General features: G+C 41.9%; 1 protein-coding gene across 1 annotated transcript in view; it reads right to left on the reverse strand.

Annotated features, from left to right (window-relative positions):
• Positions 1-7,404, reverse strand: part of LOC128744042 (uncharacterized) — a 46,426-nt gene extending 39,022 nt beyond the window's left edge. The window contains exons 1-2 of the mRNA XM_053840786.1: positions 7,354-7,404; positions 4,610-7,289 (exon numbers count right to left, since the gene is read on the reverse strand). Of these exons, the coding sequence (XP_053696761.1) occupies positions 4,610-7,289; positions 7,354-7,404 (2,731 nt within the window). The remainder of the gene's footprint in view (positions 1-4,609; positions 7,290-7,353) is intronic.
• Positions 7,405-16,773: the final 9,369 nt, after the last annotated feature.

Here is a 16,773-nt window from a genome sequence, read left to right on the forward strand (position 1 = left end):
CTGCTATCTCCGAATCTGGGATTAACTGCATATGTCCCAGCCGTATGTACTCTTGCATGAACGTTTTGTACCTAACCATGAAATTTTCATCGTTCTGAAACCTGCGCTCCATTGCTCTGAGGCGCTTGACAGCAGCGGTCAAAGATTCACCGAGCTTCTGCTTTGAATCGTCCAGTGGTAGTTTAACGATAAAGCGTCCTTCTTCCGTACGTGTGAATGTTGATTCGAAATGGTTGATTACCCGTTTCTCTTCCTCCGTCAAAGGCTGGCTGTTGCGTAGCTCTTGGTCTTCCCAAAACATCCGTAGAGTGCGATCGATATCAAATTCCTGATGTACGTTTATCACTGAATGATTGGTGTGTAAACATTCCTGCTTGGAGATTCTTCCTGCGACCATCCATCCGAATATGGAACGTTGTGCTACAGGAATACCGTTTAGATTCTTGACCTGCCCCGATCGAAGTATGGACAGGAAGACATCTGCTCCCAAAATGACATCCACTGTGCTCGACTTGTTGAATCGTGGATCAGCAAGTTGCAAACCTTTCAAGTATGGCATATCCGATGCGCTGAATTGCTGGCACGGCAGGGTTGCCGTCAGCTTTCCTAATACGTATGCTTGTGTTGTAATTGTATCACTATCGTCGAATCGCGATGAAACTATCAACGATACCTTGCCGGCTGTAGTACCGACTACTTCTCCGTTGACACCAGTAACTTCCACCTTAGCGTTGATCCGCTGCAGTCCAAGACGTTTGACACACGCCTCGGTGATGAGAGATGCCTGAGATCCCGAATCAATCAAAATTCTCACTTCGTTTGATTTGCCATCTACTCCCTTGATATTGGCTACCACCGTCGGCAACAATGAAAATGTGGACGGTTCCGAACTGCTAATTACTGCCTGTGCCGCGTTAGCCGAAATTGAAGACTCCTCAGTATTCTGCTCCTCTGGTTCGATAACAGCATCATTCTGCTGCTCCGGTCGCTTGACGTCTCTTCGGCACAGCAAGGTATGGTGCCGTTGTTTACACTGTGTGATATGACAAACTGATTTCGATGTACAATGTTTCGCCGTGTGTGACGGGCGCAAACAGTTGTAACATAGCCTTGAAGAAAGTGCGAGCTGTCGACGTGCTGGTACGTCCATTGCCTTAAAAGACTCACACTGGTACACTGGGTGATCGTTGGAACACTTTGCACAAGATATCGGAGTAGCAGCAGCAGCAGCAGTATGAAAAGCTTGAAGTTTCCTTTCGTTGCCACTGGCTCTAGGGTTCTCCTTCTTCACGATGTCAAACGACGTTTTTTTCACAAAAGCCGAACAGGTTTCCAATGCATCACAGCGCTTCTGCAGAAAGTCCAAAAAATCCATAAACGAAGGGTTGTCGATGTCGATTATTTTCTGTGCCCAAAGCGAACGTGTGTCTTTATCCACCTTATCCAGCAGCAGGTGAATGAGCCACGGATCACGCGTTTCGTATTCATTGCCCAACGCCTTGAGCTGACGAATGACGTCATCAGAAACATTCACTAGTTTTTTCAATCCATTCGTGTTGCTTGCTGAAGGTTGCTCCAGAAATTCCCGTATGAGTGCAAACACCGTATATTTGTTTTTGTCGTAATGCGCAATTAATGTCTCCCAAGCTTCATGATAATTGGCATCACTAATCGGAAATGAATTCACCATCCTTTTAGCCTCTCCGTCAATGTATGAGAAAAGATACTGCATTTTAACTGATTCTTTCAGATCAGTGCGATTATGAATCGTGCCTTCGAACAAGTCCTTGAATGAACGCCAATTTTTCCTTTCGCCGTTAAATACCGGAATGTTCAGCTGCGGTAGCTTCACATTGATATGTGGCTCGTGTTTCACCGATTGAATTTCCAAAGCTGGTTGCCGTGCGAGAACTGCCTGCTGCGTCTCCAATAGAGCTTTGATTGCGTCACGTAAATCACTTGTTCCCTCTGAATTGGAACTCCGAACCGAGGAATTTTCCTGCTTCTCTTCCAGATACTGGGTGTAAATAGCCTTAACCTGGAAGTACACTTCATCGAACAGGAGCCGATGATTGAAAACTGATGCAACATCCTCCAAGTGGGCCGTTTCCTCTTCAATCGCAGTTTGAATAGCGTCGAAATGATTAGCAAGTTCCGTGAGTTTACTTCGCCTTTCCAATACTTCCGCAGCGGACGGCTTCCGGCAGCGGATGTTCTCTGCGACAGATAACTCCCATTTCACTTTCGCATAAATAACCTTTCGCTTCGAAGCGAGATTTTCCGTAGCTGCTGTATCCATAATCCGAGCGTGAAGGACCAGAATGTTGAGGTGGACGAGCCGGAAAACGAGAGGTTATTAGAACCTGGACTAATCACTGACGCCAGAAAACGGAATATCACCGGAGGATTGAATCGAAACCGAGAAATACGAATAAAAACCGACCGAGTACAAAATAGCGTCTTTATTGCTCTACTTATTCGTTGGAAGTGAAAAATTTGAATTTCTTCTTCTCGTTTGTTTATATAGATACTGTTAGTTGATAGACCGGTTGCGTGCGCAGGGGATTGCTAAAAACTCCGCTCCAACACCAGGAATAGTCTGTATTTCAGCCGAGAAGCTGAAAGCTTGCCTAGTATCGTCATCGCAAATGTTGCATCAGCTCTTCAGCAATATCTGGAAAACTGCAACATTTCCGCTGGATTGGATCCTTCTGTGGGCCCTATAAGGGTTGCTACACGAGTGAGACATGGTTACATACCTTTATCGCTACTGTTCCTCGTCGTTATGGATAAGATTTTAATTGGCATTGATACCAAACCTAACCGAGGATTACGATGGAGTAATTAAATGACCTCGGGCTACCCGACGACATTCTCTTGCTCTCCCAATGGCAATATAATATGCAGAGAAATTTAGATGGTCTCTGCTACAACTCCAGGTCTTTGCGATCATAGTCAACGTCGCAAAGACCAAGTTAGTCAGTGGGAGTGAACAATAACAATTCCTCCAATTTTTCAGTAGAGGTTGAGGTGAATGATTTTGGCAGCCACACAACCCCAGACGGTGGTACCAAGACCGATATAAACACACAAATCAGGATGACTAGCGGCGATTTTTTGGACCTTACTTTGGCATGTTTGGTGCTCAAATCAGATCACTTTACCGACTCAAACACGGATTTTCAGTTCTAACGTGAAATCCGGTCTATTGCCTGCGAGACGTGGTGCGTATCTATCAGCGGAGACAACTGCTCAGGTCTTCATTAATCGTTGCCTGAATACATTATTCGGGCTTGGTGGCCTAACAATCGATCGTCGACATCACCAGCGCCAAATAGAAACAGAGTTTTGGGAACGTAGGTAGAGGTGGATCTGACATATTTTGAGAAGAGAATCGAACGAAATCTGCAGGAAACCTGGACCTGTGGATTACCCACAGGGAGAGCAGAAGAGACAAACCTAGAGGCTAATGGTGGGCTACGCCGTCAACGTCCGTCAATTGATTGAGACTATTGATGCATACCTCTCCTAAAGACAGGTAAAAGTCAGGGCATATGACCGTCGACAGTAGGGAAAGCCGACTTTTTGGTTTTGTCGAACCAACAGCAATGCGGCCACACAAGTAATTAAGCAATCAGCAAGCATCTAATTTTTTTCCTGGTTTTGCGTAAAAATTCCTGGTCTTTTCCTGGTTTTCCCGGTTTTCCTGGTTGAATTGCCACCCTTTTTTAAGTCTTGTCCATCAATATTCGTATTGTGCTCTTACGGTGGCACGGAAGCCAGAAAAAAGTGAAAATTACGAGACTAGTGCAATTATCCTAACTCTACCTACTTCGCTCAGCCGAGATTGGAATATACGACGACTAGCTTGTTAGACCAGGATCGTACCTCGAAGCTAACTCTTTTGGTGTCATTTTAGTACTAAAACTGCAACAGTCTATCTAAACGTTCACAATATTTTAAAATTGCCGGCCATTTTTATTTTTGAAATAATAAAGAACTTTTAGAACCAAAAAAGATCAAACTCAAAATTGTTCTGTGATAATTGCCTAAATGCCTTATTTGAATGTTTGTAATATACCCTATTTGAACAAAATATCTGGGTAGAGCATTGAGCAGGAAAATCGAAAAAAACATTAGACCATGTCTTGCCTGAGGCTCATCCAGATAATTATTTTTGAATGTAAACTAAAACTTGAGATTCCGTTAAGTAAAAATAATTCCTAGTTCTATCGTATCGTTTTTAGGGTGTTGCTTGTTAGAGGGTTAATTATTTAGGTTAGCACACTTCAAGTCCATGAGCGTTGCCTTGGTTACGAGTAAATAACCAGTGTCATGGATTCAATTAAAATGCACTAAAGTTTTAACTATTAATTCAAGACAAAAGGTATGATTAATTACTTCTAAAAACAGTTTAGGTGTCCTTAATAAAAAGCTAAAAATATGCCGTCACGGTAGCAGTGAATTTTAATTGAGTGCACTTTCAATATTAGAAAAAATATTCAATCGAAGAAACGGAATCCTCCCGGCAGGTTAGTTGCCTTAATTTGTGTTTTTTTAATAGCTTTCTGAGGCTGGCAATGGAAGTTATCGTTAAAAAAATACTTACATGTAGTGTTCAGGAAACGTTTATGCCCGGTGATGATCGATGGTTCCGGTCGATTCGATAGCAAAAAATCACCAGGAAAAGCTAATCCGTTCAAATGACTAACCGTAATATTAGGATGTTCCAGGATCAAGCTTCCATTGATCCTCAGTTCTGCTATTCGCTTTGGACGATTTTTCATTACAATTCCTTGGATGAAATCTTCCCAAGGAACACCGTTTATTTTAGCGGTGTGCAAGCTACCGTTCAGTACCAACTTGTCTACCCTGAGCACATCATCCGGCTCGGAGTCATCGTCAGTGGCCCTAGCCGATGGTTGAAGTTGTTCCGGATTCAGTTTTTCTCCGTTGATCGAACAGTGAACTATTAAATCATCCATAACCTCAAGGTTTTCGAACTTCAGCTCATCCCAGCTACGTTCCTCATCACCGAAGTGCACCACCGATTCACTCAAATCAATCCCATTCACCGTTCCGCGGTTGGGTAAAACAACATCCCCGGCCACAACAGTATCTTCGAAAATGATCTTATTGTTCAGTTCGATTTTCTTTCCGGTGTTGAAAACTAACTCACTAGCTGGTTCTCCATTGAACGTTTTAAAATTCAAATGTCGCACATCAAGATACTGCACGCGTAGTTCTTTTACCGATTTCTCGCTATCTCGTGCGGTTCTAGTCGCGCGTGGTTCTTCTTCCAATCGGTGGACGTAAAGGTCATCGGTAACCAACGATCCATGAATTTCCACGCGCCCCTTCACGTGCAAAGGCTGTTCCAGTTCCAGTGAAAAACCTTCCTTCTGTTTTCGTACCGCATATGATAATTCCTGCTCCAGACGCAACAAATGTGCTTCCTCGTATTCCATCTCATGTACCAGCGCAGGAATGTCGATCAGCGAGTCCTCATAGGTCCAGGGCACATCGCCGATGTAGATCGTATCATTCGGCCAGCGAATACTCGGGTCCATGTAGGCCATTTCCGCGAACAAGCTTTCTATGGTGTAATTTTCCAACAGCATCGTTGGCCGTTCAACCGTTTCTTCTTGTGTAATGAGGTCAAAAGCTTGCTTGATTACAACGTCTTGATATTGGAGAATTTTGGTAAAAGCATCGACCGTGTCGTGAACTTCCTGCACCTTCTGCGCGATGGGATGCTCCGCCGAGAGCAATCCAATTTCGATATGAAACAAGCTGGAATGTGCGCGGTGGCGAGGTACGACCATCATGATATGCTTCTCGCGTTGCACAATGGCTGAACCGATAATACCATTCGGTCGGTGCAAATCCAACAAGCAGGACACCTCGTTGTCTGTCAATTCCGACTCCACATAACAGGGAATGTTGCTTCGTATGTCGAATGACTCCCCGTTCCAAACCAGAATGTCTAAGCGCTGTATTTCGTGGGTAGAAAAACCTATCCGATGTTGAACCAGCAGGATCAGATCGTCACGGTACGTGTAGGTCGGTATTTCCAGGTATGACTCCACCGTTTCCAACGCTTCCGTTGGAATCGTTTGCGTCGTGAAGCTTCCATCGGCGTAGCGAAGAATTTGCGGTGACTTACCGCCGATCGCAATGTAAGCATAGCGTCCCACATGGAACGCTCCGACTGAATTAATCCTCTCCGAAGTAAAATTGGCAATCAGAGTGAACTTTCCGCGGTAAACCTTCCCCGCTTCCAGCGCATAAATCAACGCTGTGTTGTTCTGCGGAAAGGCCACCAAAAATTCACTTCCCACGTTCACCACACCGACAGTTCGACACGGAAAGTTCAACAGCAACTTCTGCATCAACCAGAACTGCTGCCGCTCGAAGTTAAACTCATACAATGTGGCCGAAATCGACCGTTCCTTGTTGGGATGTGTCCCCACCAGAAGAATCATATCCGTCTCCTTATAACGAAAACACTTAATCAGTGTGGTCATTTTATGCAGCGGCCATCGCCACTCTTCGGTGAGCGTGAAATTCGTTTTTTCCCTCATCGTGTACCACACCAGAGACATTTCGGTGGCCACAACCAAACCACTGACGGCCGTATCGTTCGCGCTGTCCCACACGGTGATCACTTCGAAGGCGGCCGGTACGGTTTCCATCGGGATTTGCTGCTGGAGCGAAAAAACACCGAGCTTCTCGTGCAGAATTACGATACTAACGTTGCTTATTCCGACGACCAGATGCTGATCCTTGTGTTTGTGGTGTTCCAACGTTTTCCAGCGGAAAACATCATCTCCGAAGGTGAAATTGGCATCCTCTCGGATGGATTTGACCATCAGCGTGTCCCGGGTGTAGCTGGTTATCACCGGTGGCGAATAGACGGACGCCAACGTTTGAATGAAACTGGGATCGATGATCTGTTTGTCTATCGCCTCGTGGAATGCGTTTAAAAATTCACTTTCCCGTACCCCCTGAATAATATCATCATCCAGATCTTTTTCTTGCAATATTTGATCACGTATCCGTAGGACGGTCTCTTCCTTCGGATTGCTTGAGGAAGGGTTCAAGTCGGCCAAAACTGTGCGGGCTTTTTCGTTTCCAGAACCGCTTGCTTTAGAGGCGATTTCCTGTGCTAAACTTTGTGCTGCGCCTAAACTGCCGGTTGCCGTATTTTTTGCTGCAGTATCTTCCGCGGTTATGGTACCAGCCGGTTGACCGACCGGTTCCGAATCTTTTGGAAGCTGAAACGAATGCTGTAAGAGGAACACACGTGGCATATAACTTAATGAAAGGAGTTTTTTAGAAGCACTAATATACCTTGAATGCTGAGAAAATAACCAGGCCCATCAGTAACACTTTTAACTTCATTGTGCGGACATAATGCTTGGCACTACAGAGTCAAGATAGTTAGCAAAATTCTGCACAGTAAAGGATGAGGAATAATTAATTTTCGGCAGCTCTAACAGATTCCACGCACAGAGTTAACGATCGGAACACCAGCAATATCAACAAACACAAACACAACTTCAAATCCATCAAACAAAAGAAAACTGTATCTGTCAGACAAAGATGCCAGTTTTATCAAAAAAAATTTACCGGAAAAACTGCTCGAAATCACGAAAATGCGATCAAAGACAAGGGGTTTCCAACAGCAATGATTACTACGCACCTAAGAAGAAAGTTACCATTAATTTTTGGTAAATAATCTTTTGTGGTTACTAAAAATTAACCATGGTTACCAACGGCTACCAAATTCGCGACTTTACGAAGGTAAGGTAAGGTCCTCGTTCACGTCAAAATTGCGCCTCGTTTTCGTTAAAGTTGTTCATCGTAGACTACTGACTTTCTCCAAATTTACGATGGGGATTTCTTGAAGCAGTTTCTGTAACTCGTGCGTGATTCATATCCTCCGAGACTACCGCTACTTTCCGGTTTCACTTCGCCAAATAATGTCCGCAGCACCTTCCGCTCGAACACGGCAAGGGCGCATTACATGTTCTGTGTGAGCAGCGTTATGGCTTCAAGTCCTCAAAGAACTACCGATCTGATAAGGGTTTTGTACATTATCAGCTTCGTACGGTGGCCTATGCTTCTTGATCGTAGCGTTTTGCCGAAGGCAAAGGAGACCTGATATCCCGTTTGAATGCACCGCTGGTTCTCCTTACTAGTGCAGTGTTACTGTCTGCGGTCACTAGGAATCTCGAATACACGAACTCATCTACCACTTTTAGTTGGTCATCGTCAACGGTTACCATCCGTGGGAAGTGCACGTTTGTTTCCTTTGAGCCTCTTCCTTTCATGCATTTGATTTTCCATGCATTTATTTTTAATCCAATCCACCATGACTTCGCGTTCAGTCTGGCGTAGAATTCCTCCGCCGTCGCAAAATCTCTGGCTTATAGGAGTTGGGTATTCTGGGTGAAAATCGTAACGAGAGGCCGGTTCGTCGGATCACTCTCAAAACAGCGATATTGAATAGCATGAAGGATAGTTTTTCGAAAAACCCGTACTCGTGCATCATCTGCCATAGTCATATGGTCTCGATCGATTGTATCGTACGCTGCTTTGAAATTAATGAAAGATATGATGCGTTGCTATGTTGTTCTCCTGAAATTGCTGCAAGATCTGCCGGATGGTCAACATCTGGTCCGTAGCTGCGCGAGCCTCCATGAAACCCGCCTGGTAATTCCCTACGAAACCTTATTGTAGTGCGAGAGAATACTTTGGAAAATTGTGTGAGGTAAACGGTGCTCGAGTATTGCGGTTCTAATTAGTATAAAGTCACATCATGATCATTCTTCCAATCCCAAAAAGTTCCAAAACATTATCCAAACATACTAAATATGTTATTTATTTTCAGTACGCAAGTGGATGGCTGGTTTCATGCATCGCGATTCGGGATTTTCTATCCGCACACCGGAGGTCATATTCGAACCCCATTTGAGGCAGCGTGCATTAATTAATATAGATAGTAGAGTAAACATAGATCAGCGAAGATGAATTCTTCGTATCCAAAAGAACTGTTTACTCTACAAACTACGTTATAATCACGAAAACAGACACTGATAAAGCCTGCAAGTCGTAGGCGAAATACGTACCTGTCGCGAATAAATATTACCAGTGGAATTTGTAGGGAACGTACGAAGTTAGAAGAATTAACGTAAAAATAAATCTAATCAAACTAAATCATTTGCTTTAGTGTAACTGAAACTGCTTTGCATGTGTTGCGAGAATTTGTCATATGAACGGTAAGAGACAAGGAGAGCAACCTTGAATCGCTCAATATGCGACTCACATATACTGGCACAAGGCATGATAAAGTTTGCTCTAAAAACAAAGAGTCAGCTTTTGGACGAACGTAGACGTTTACGGACGTTGTTATTCCGTGTTCCGGAGGGCTCGGTCGGAGGCAACCGAGACAGACACTACAGAATTCAATTTGGAAAAAGTTTTCTTCTTTTCTTTCATTTAGTATTGTACTAAAACGCTCCAAAAACTTCCATAATTTTCTTTACCGTTTTTCGTCTTTTCTCTTCCCATTTTCTTTTTTCCGTTTCCAGTTTTCGTCTTTTTCTAACCATTTTTATCCACTTTCCTTCTCGTTTTTCGGCTTCGACTGGTCCGTTTTTCCCTATATTTATTAGATGTTTCTTTTTTTCTGTAATGTTTAATCTGTTTTTGGCCCTCTTTTGCTCGCCAGTTTTCGTTCTAATATTTCGTTCTTTTATCGGGGGAACTGTTTTACCTTTTTCTGTTGCTTGTTTCCTGTTCGTGTTTTAGTTTTCTTTTTTTACCGTTTAACCTTTTTCCCCGGTTTCCTCGCTTCCTCTATCGGTTTTCTTATTTATATTCTTCTAATCCATTCTGGTTTGTTTTTGCTTTATTTTGTTTTTTGTCCCATTTTTCTTTCCCTCTTACTACGACTAAACCACTGCGACCATTTTGGGAGATTTATTATGGTACGTTTTCCCTTTTTCTGTCTGCTGTTTTTTCTATCTCTTATTTTCTGTCATGTTTTCCTTCATTCAAAGCAATGTTGCGAATCGAGTGAGAAGTCAACACGAAAGAGTATAAGAAACATATAGCATTCAACGCTTCCGCCGCACACGCAGGCGTAAAAGAAACAGCTACCGGCAGTGTGGGTAGACATTCTGCAACGCATACACTCGCGCACCTACATCATCACATCGTCTTCATGCATCGCTTGTTCCCGAGTTAAAAAATTCACGGGGAATCAGCTGCCCGTGAAGTTGGTTATTGGTTATGGTGAATTGGGATACAAATTTTGCATTACTTTTTCTTCATCATCGCCCTCGATTCTACTCACGGGCGGGAGCACGAGCCGTCCTGAGTAATCGGTATCAGCAGATCGGGCTGCAACGGTGAATGACGACCCAACAAACATTTTCGTTGAATAACAGCTTATTAAGCGCATGTTACCCGGTAATTAGCTGTACAATTGTCGAACAAGCTACTATTCAAGAAAAACGCATGTTGGGGAGCGACGACTTTAGCTGATAGTTAAACACACACTCGCAAAATATCGTTGCAGTACATGAAGAAATAAGAGCGGGAGTTTTAACGAGATGCTTAGTCGGTGTTATCGTTAGAATGAGTACGCGTGTGTGATAAAATTAGACCGCACGAGTGTGGGCTTCGCAACACTGATTCAAAAGACCATTGATTTATTTCCAGACCTTTTTTTCCTCTTGTTTTCACACTCAACTTTTGTAATTTTCTTTCCGATTTTCCATCTTTTCCCTACCCTTTTTCCATTTTTCGTCTTCGTTTTTCTTCGTTTGATCCGTATTTCCTCTCGCATCCCCTGTTTGCTCTTGTTTTCTGTCACGTGTAATCTGTTTAGTTTCTTGTTTACTTTGCTTTACGGATTTCCTTTTTTATCTTCCGCTTTTTCTATCCTGTTTTACCATTTTTTAATTTTTCTTCTCTTCTTTTATATCCCGTTTGATTTTTTTTCCCCGGTTTTCTTTTCTCTCCCTCGTTTTTCCACTGTTCCCATTTGGTCTTGTATTTTGTTCCGTTTTAGCTTTCGTGTCTCGTTTTGACGCTTTTTCTTTTCCGTTTTCCCACCTTTTCTGTACCGTCTTCTCTTTATTTGACTTCCTTTTCCTCTTTTTCTCACTCGGTTTTCCTTCTTTCTGCCCGCTGTTAACTCTTTCTCTTCTTTTCCTGTCTCGTTTTTCGCCGTTTTCAGTCCTGATTTTCCTCTGGTTTTTCTCTTTTCGTTTTCGTCTTCTTTCTTCCGTTTTTTTCATTTTCAGGTCCGTTTTTACTCTCTTCCTCCCTTATTTTTTGTTTTCTGACTGGTTTACTCCTTTTCGTCTGTTTCGTTTTTCCTCTTATTATGTTCTTTTCCTTCTTTTGTGGGGCGTTCTGTTTATCCCGTTTGTCTTTCGTTTTAATTTGCTTCTTCCATTTTTTTCTTTTTCCATTCTCGTGCCTCAATTTTTTCCATTCTATCTCGTTTTTGTTCTTCTTTTCTGTAGTCGTCCTCATTTTCTTTTTCAGTTTTCCTTCTTTTTGATTATTTTTTTCTTTTCTCTTTCGTTCACCCTCGTTTGTTGTCCAGTCTCCTGTTGTTTGCCTCGTTTTGATTTTTTCTGTCGTTTTCTTATTTTCCATTTTTCTTTGTTTCGACGTCCCCCGTTTTCCCTCCTACTTTTCACGAAATTTATTTCGTTTTTCTTTTTTCGTGTCAGTTCTCTCTCTCTCCCAGTTCACACACACACACACACACGCGCGGTTTTCCTCTTGCTGTATCCCATTCAGGGTGTCTATTATCCAGCGAAAATAAAATTCCCTGACTTTTCCAGGTTTTTCCAGGTGTATTTCGAAAAAATCCAGACGCAAAATATCTCGTTGATTTCTATATTTAAAGTGTTCATTTGGGTTAATTGGTTGTTTACTTTTGAATTATTATTTACTAATAAGGCTTATACAAATTTGAAAAAAAGTTTATGTCCTGGTCTCAAAATATTGTTGAAGGGGGGGTGTAGTGAATAGCATTGGCGTGGTAGAATGAAATCAAATTAATAGCACTCAGCATATATGAATTGACAAACTTGCTTAGCTATGAACTTGAATAGCAGATGAAAACAACACTTATATGGTAGCACTGCCCAAATACTAACTCCAAGTAAGACGTGACGTTTCCCGTAAGGTCGGGTAACATGAGAAAAATGAGATATGTCATTCTGTGTGCTACTTTCGAGAACAACAGATGTGAGGTTCGAGATTTGGATACGACAGGGTGGTGCAAGAAAAAAATAATAATATCAAACCTTCAATAACTAAACAAAAGAGTAGAAACCAGTGTTTATTTTTGCATGTTATTGAAAATTTAAAGCCAGAATTTTGTACAGTACTTAAATTTTAGTTCAAACCGAATCAACCTCCAAAAGTTTTCGACCCAAGCACCTAAAGTAAGCATCCAGCTAAAGATAAACCAGTTTGATAATAGTGGAGTGCCAAAGGATCACCTTAGAGAGTCACAAACGTGTAACTTGACCTTCATTTGACTAATCTAATCATAATCATAGTATGAAAATAGCAGTTTAGGTTACTACAACTTTTTTACTTGGACCGCGTATGCTGTACTACCGACATATTTCAAGAAAACAAATCTCTGAAACTATTCACGTTTGAAAACGTTTTTTGGTTAACCTTCTATAGGTGCTACCTTCCGTTATCGAAACTTGACCTTCCTTTTTTTATACGACAGACTTCGCAGCCAGCTGTTAGAGTACAGGACAATTTCAGTGCCAGTTGCTATGATCCTATCGACTCTAACAGCCTCTCCTAGCCGAGATTCGGGAATCCTTATATAGCTTAAAAAGCAAAATAACTTTAATTAGATTTGATGTTATGTGGCCCAACCATACCATTGATCCCAATAATAATCATAACAATCACAAAATTTTAAGTTTCGAACAGTTCAGTGACATCCTTTCTGCATGCATCCAACGGATGGTAAAAAACTTTACGCCCCTAACATCCAAAATTAGGGTAAGTATACTTGGATACTACGGAATAAAAAGAACCAATTTGGAGCCACGAAAGCACCGATAGTTGATATTCCGGAGCGTCTAATGTGTCGTATTTTGTTTCAATCTAATTCGGTTCTTTCAAAATAAGATGAATTGAAATGGAATGGAAGACTAACGAGATAATTGCTTTAACTTAGCACATATTGGATAATTTAGAGTTGTAAACTCGTGGAACTGTAAAAAACCTGCTTATCACTAAGGAATGCAGCATAATGATTTACCACTTTATTTTTTTGCCCCTTCACATTTCGAAAATTTTTGAAGGGGGGGGGGGGGGCGACATAAACTTTTTTTCAAATTTGTATAAGCCTAAGGTCGTTTTTCCTTGGCAATTCAAATTCATCGTTTTATGCGAAATTTCGATGTGCAAAACTAAAACTAAACTAATTCGAACAAAATTAACGCACATCGAAATTAAAGATTTGAGCTAAATAAAAATTGCAAGATATCTTTTTGGAAAAATGAAACTAGTCTACTGGTTTATCCAATTGTCAAAAGGTGGTGGGATGAGCCATTTTATCTGTTTGATAGCATGCAATGAATGGGTATAAATCCGCTTCAAACATAACTATGCAAAGTTGGTTTTTAGTTTAGAACAAAGCCCGATTTGCCAGAACAGCTATTTTGATTTGTTATCAAAATTTGAGGAATAAATTATTCCTCAGGAATTTTAAAATATTTGATGCCTAATGACTCAACGATGAATTGAGCAACGCAGCACCGTTGTATTATTTGCTTTTATTCGACCTACTACCGGCCAACTTTTGATATACAGGAAAACTTCGGGTTTACGACTCGATCGATTCTTTGCTCGCAGTCGAGTTTCAAAGATATGAAAGAAATCCGAATTTTGAGGCCGAGATGATCTTTCATTCGTATACGCATCAACCATAGGTTTTCACTAGTGATCGACATGAGAATAAAAATTAAAGTTTAATTTGATTAGTCCCCATTCCAGTTGTCCGAACTTGGTTCGGAATTATCTAGCGGCAAAATTTGCTTGTGTTGTTTTTGCAGATGATTTTTTTTTTTCAAAATATCAATGAATACTTGTTCTCGAAGCATCGAAGAGTGATTTAACAATCTAGCTGAATTGGCCGCAGTGTGCCGCTGTGAAAAGAGGAAAAGTATTGTTCCAACAAAGTATCCGCTTTGCGTTTCAACATTCACCAGCCTGGTAACGACTTTTTATGTCACTTTCCGTACAAAATAAACAAATTTCTGTACACAACTTTTGATTTAAATATCCGATCAATATCATAGAATCCAAGAGATATTGATAGTGGTAAATTAGATTGTGAGCCCTTTCCTTTGAAACCAAAATCGATCAAATTGGTCAAATCGTTGTTGAGAAACGTGATCTGGTTTAAAGCAGGTCAGTTGCATATTCATGAAATTTATAATTTCGAAACTCAGGGAGATTTATACACAGCAGATTGGATACACGCGAGTAAAAACAACGTGTCATATTCTATTTGATTTGGGCATATGCGAAGGTCTTGAATAAAAAGGTACCAGATACTTCAAGTATATGTTATCCTTGCGATGCCATAACTTATCCGGTATATTTTCTTCTCATGCCAAAATCCCTGACTTCAAATCAAATTCCCTGACATTCCCTGACTTTTCCAGGTTGAAACGAATTTCCCTGACATTTCCAGGTTTTCCCTGATTTTCCAGGTAATCGACACCCTGGCCATTTGTCTAATTTTTGTTACGTTTTCCCAGTGCTCTTTTCTGGTTTTTATTTTTCTCTAGAAGCAGCAGACGGACTGCCTCTATCTCTATGTTTATAACAAATTGTTTGCTCTACGTTGTTTGATTCTAGAAGGTAAATATTCAAGAAAAATGGAGGTTTCGGCCATAAATTAGGAACAAAAAAAATGTTATCATCAACATTTTATCATTAAAGATGAGATGACAGATGTACAAACAAGAAAAATATATTTCAAAAAATGCCCATGTACAGAACGTAATTTACCGACTTTTCTTTCGGGCTTGAAATTGTGCTTAAAGTTGGACCTAAAATCAAAGTTGAAATTGGACTTGAAATTGAACTTAAATTAGGAACTAAAAAAAATGGCGAATGTCGCAAGCGTAATCGAACCGAGTGAAAATTGGTTTTCCTGTGCTGGTCCAGCAAAAAATAACTCTCATTCGTTTTGTTTACATTTACGACATTCGCCCGTTTGTTAGTTCTATCTAGAATTGACTGTAAAGTACCGTGACTGCACGATGGGCGAATTTACTTGCATAAGAAAAGGCACCATCTAAGTAGGCAGATTATAATTATAATCCTCCTAAATGTAGGCACTATTAAAATATATTTGAGAAGTTTGAAGCTTGAATTTCCCATGTTTTAAAGTGACTTCTGCCAATAGAGAAACACTAATCAAGTTAATAAGTCCATAGCGCGGGTTGATATTTACTCTCGCTCCCTCTCTCAACCACTAACCATAGATAGAGCGAACTATCCTTATCGTGCTGCATGCAGCGATTCATTCATACTGCATGCTTTACTCACTCATCAACATAATCCAAAAATACGCTTCACAAGGCAAAACGTGCAACGAACAACACGCCGCGGACAGCGCCGTACGCCACGCTCTTCGCTCTCAACATCAGGCACAGAGTAGGTACGCCTCGACGGCCATGGTGGTATACATCGACGGATGGAGGCCCCCGCGGGTGACTTGTGCGCCAGCTTAAGCAACAAACCGAGGCGTTGTTCGTGCGGCGCGGTTTGGCCTCCGAGCGAAAACACCTTCAAGCTTTAACTTCTGCTGTTGCTTGCAGTCAGTCAGTCAGCGGAGAGCCTTCGACTTATTTGGATGCGAAAAACGGTGCCGTGCGGCGTGAGTATTACGTGCAAACTTCGGACAGTCCGTGTCACTCGCATCGTGTCACTTGACCCGCGACCTACCAGGTCCGATCGCTACGTGAAGGTTAGTCTCCAGTTCGTTTAGTGTGTCAACGAAGTGAGTTCGCGTTGGTGTAAATTGGAAGGATTTTTTCCCCGTTTTCGCACACGGTGTTAGCCGATTTAATTAATATATTTTCGGTGTTAGAGTTAAGAGAAAGTCCAAGGTGTTAGAGTGAAATTTGTTTACCTTTCCCGGCAGTGACAGTCACTGGCGATCGAAGGGAACACGACCTGTGCGTGTATCGTAACGATAGTGGTTTTAGTAGGTTTTTTTTTGCATTCGCCATCATTCCGCGACCCCTTTCGAAGCATTCGGTCGGTCGACGACGACGACGCACGTATCCGCATCAAAAGCAGGCCGCAATTCGATCGCGTAATCTGTGACGTAGATTGGATAATACAACCGCGTGACGGCGGCCGTTGAAAGTGCAAGTGGTATGCCTTGAAAAAATATTTACTATCCGCTGGAAGGTGCTTTTAGCTGCTAGTGGCGGCGGTGTTGGTGTTTGCCCGTACGGCTGATCGTACCGGAGTGTGAGTGCTTGGCTTAGCTGTTGAGAGACTGTTGATCGTACCCGTACCCGCACCCGCAGCAGCAAGCAGGCGGCTTAATCAGGTGGGAAGTGCGTTGCCCGGTCTCGGCTCGGCACAAGAGCTGTGTGGTGGAGAAACAAGTGCAATAAAGTTGATCAACTTTAAGATTGAATGTTTTTTTGCTCTTAATTTATATCGTAAAGTGTGGGTGTT

Source organism: Sabethes cyaneus, chromosome 3 (assembly GCF_943734655.1).
Source record: "Sabethes cyaneus chromosome 3, idSabCyanKW18_F2, whole genome shotgun sequence".
Lineage (NCBI taxonomy): Eukaryota > Metazoa > Arthropoda > Insecta > Diptera > Culicidae > Sabethes > Sabethes cyaneus.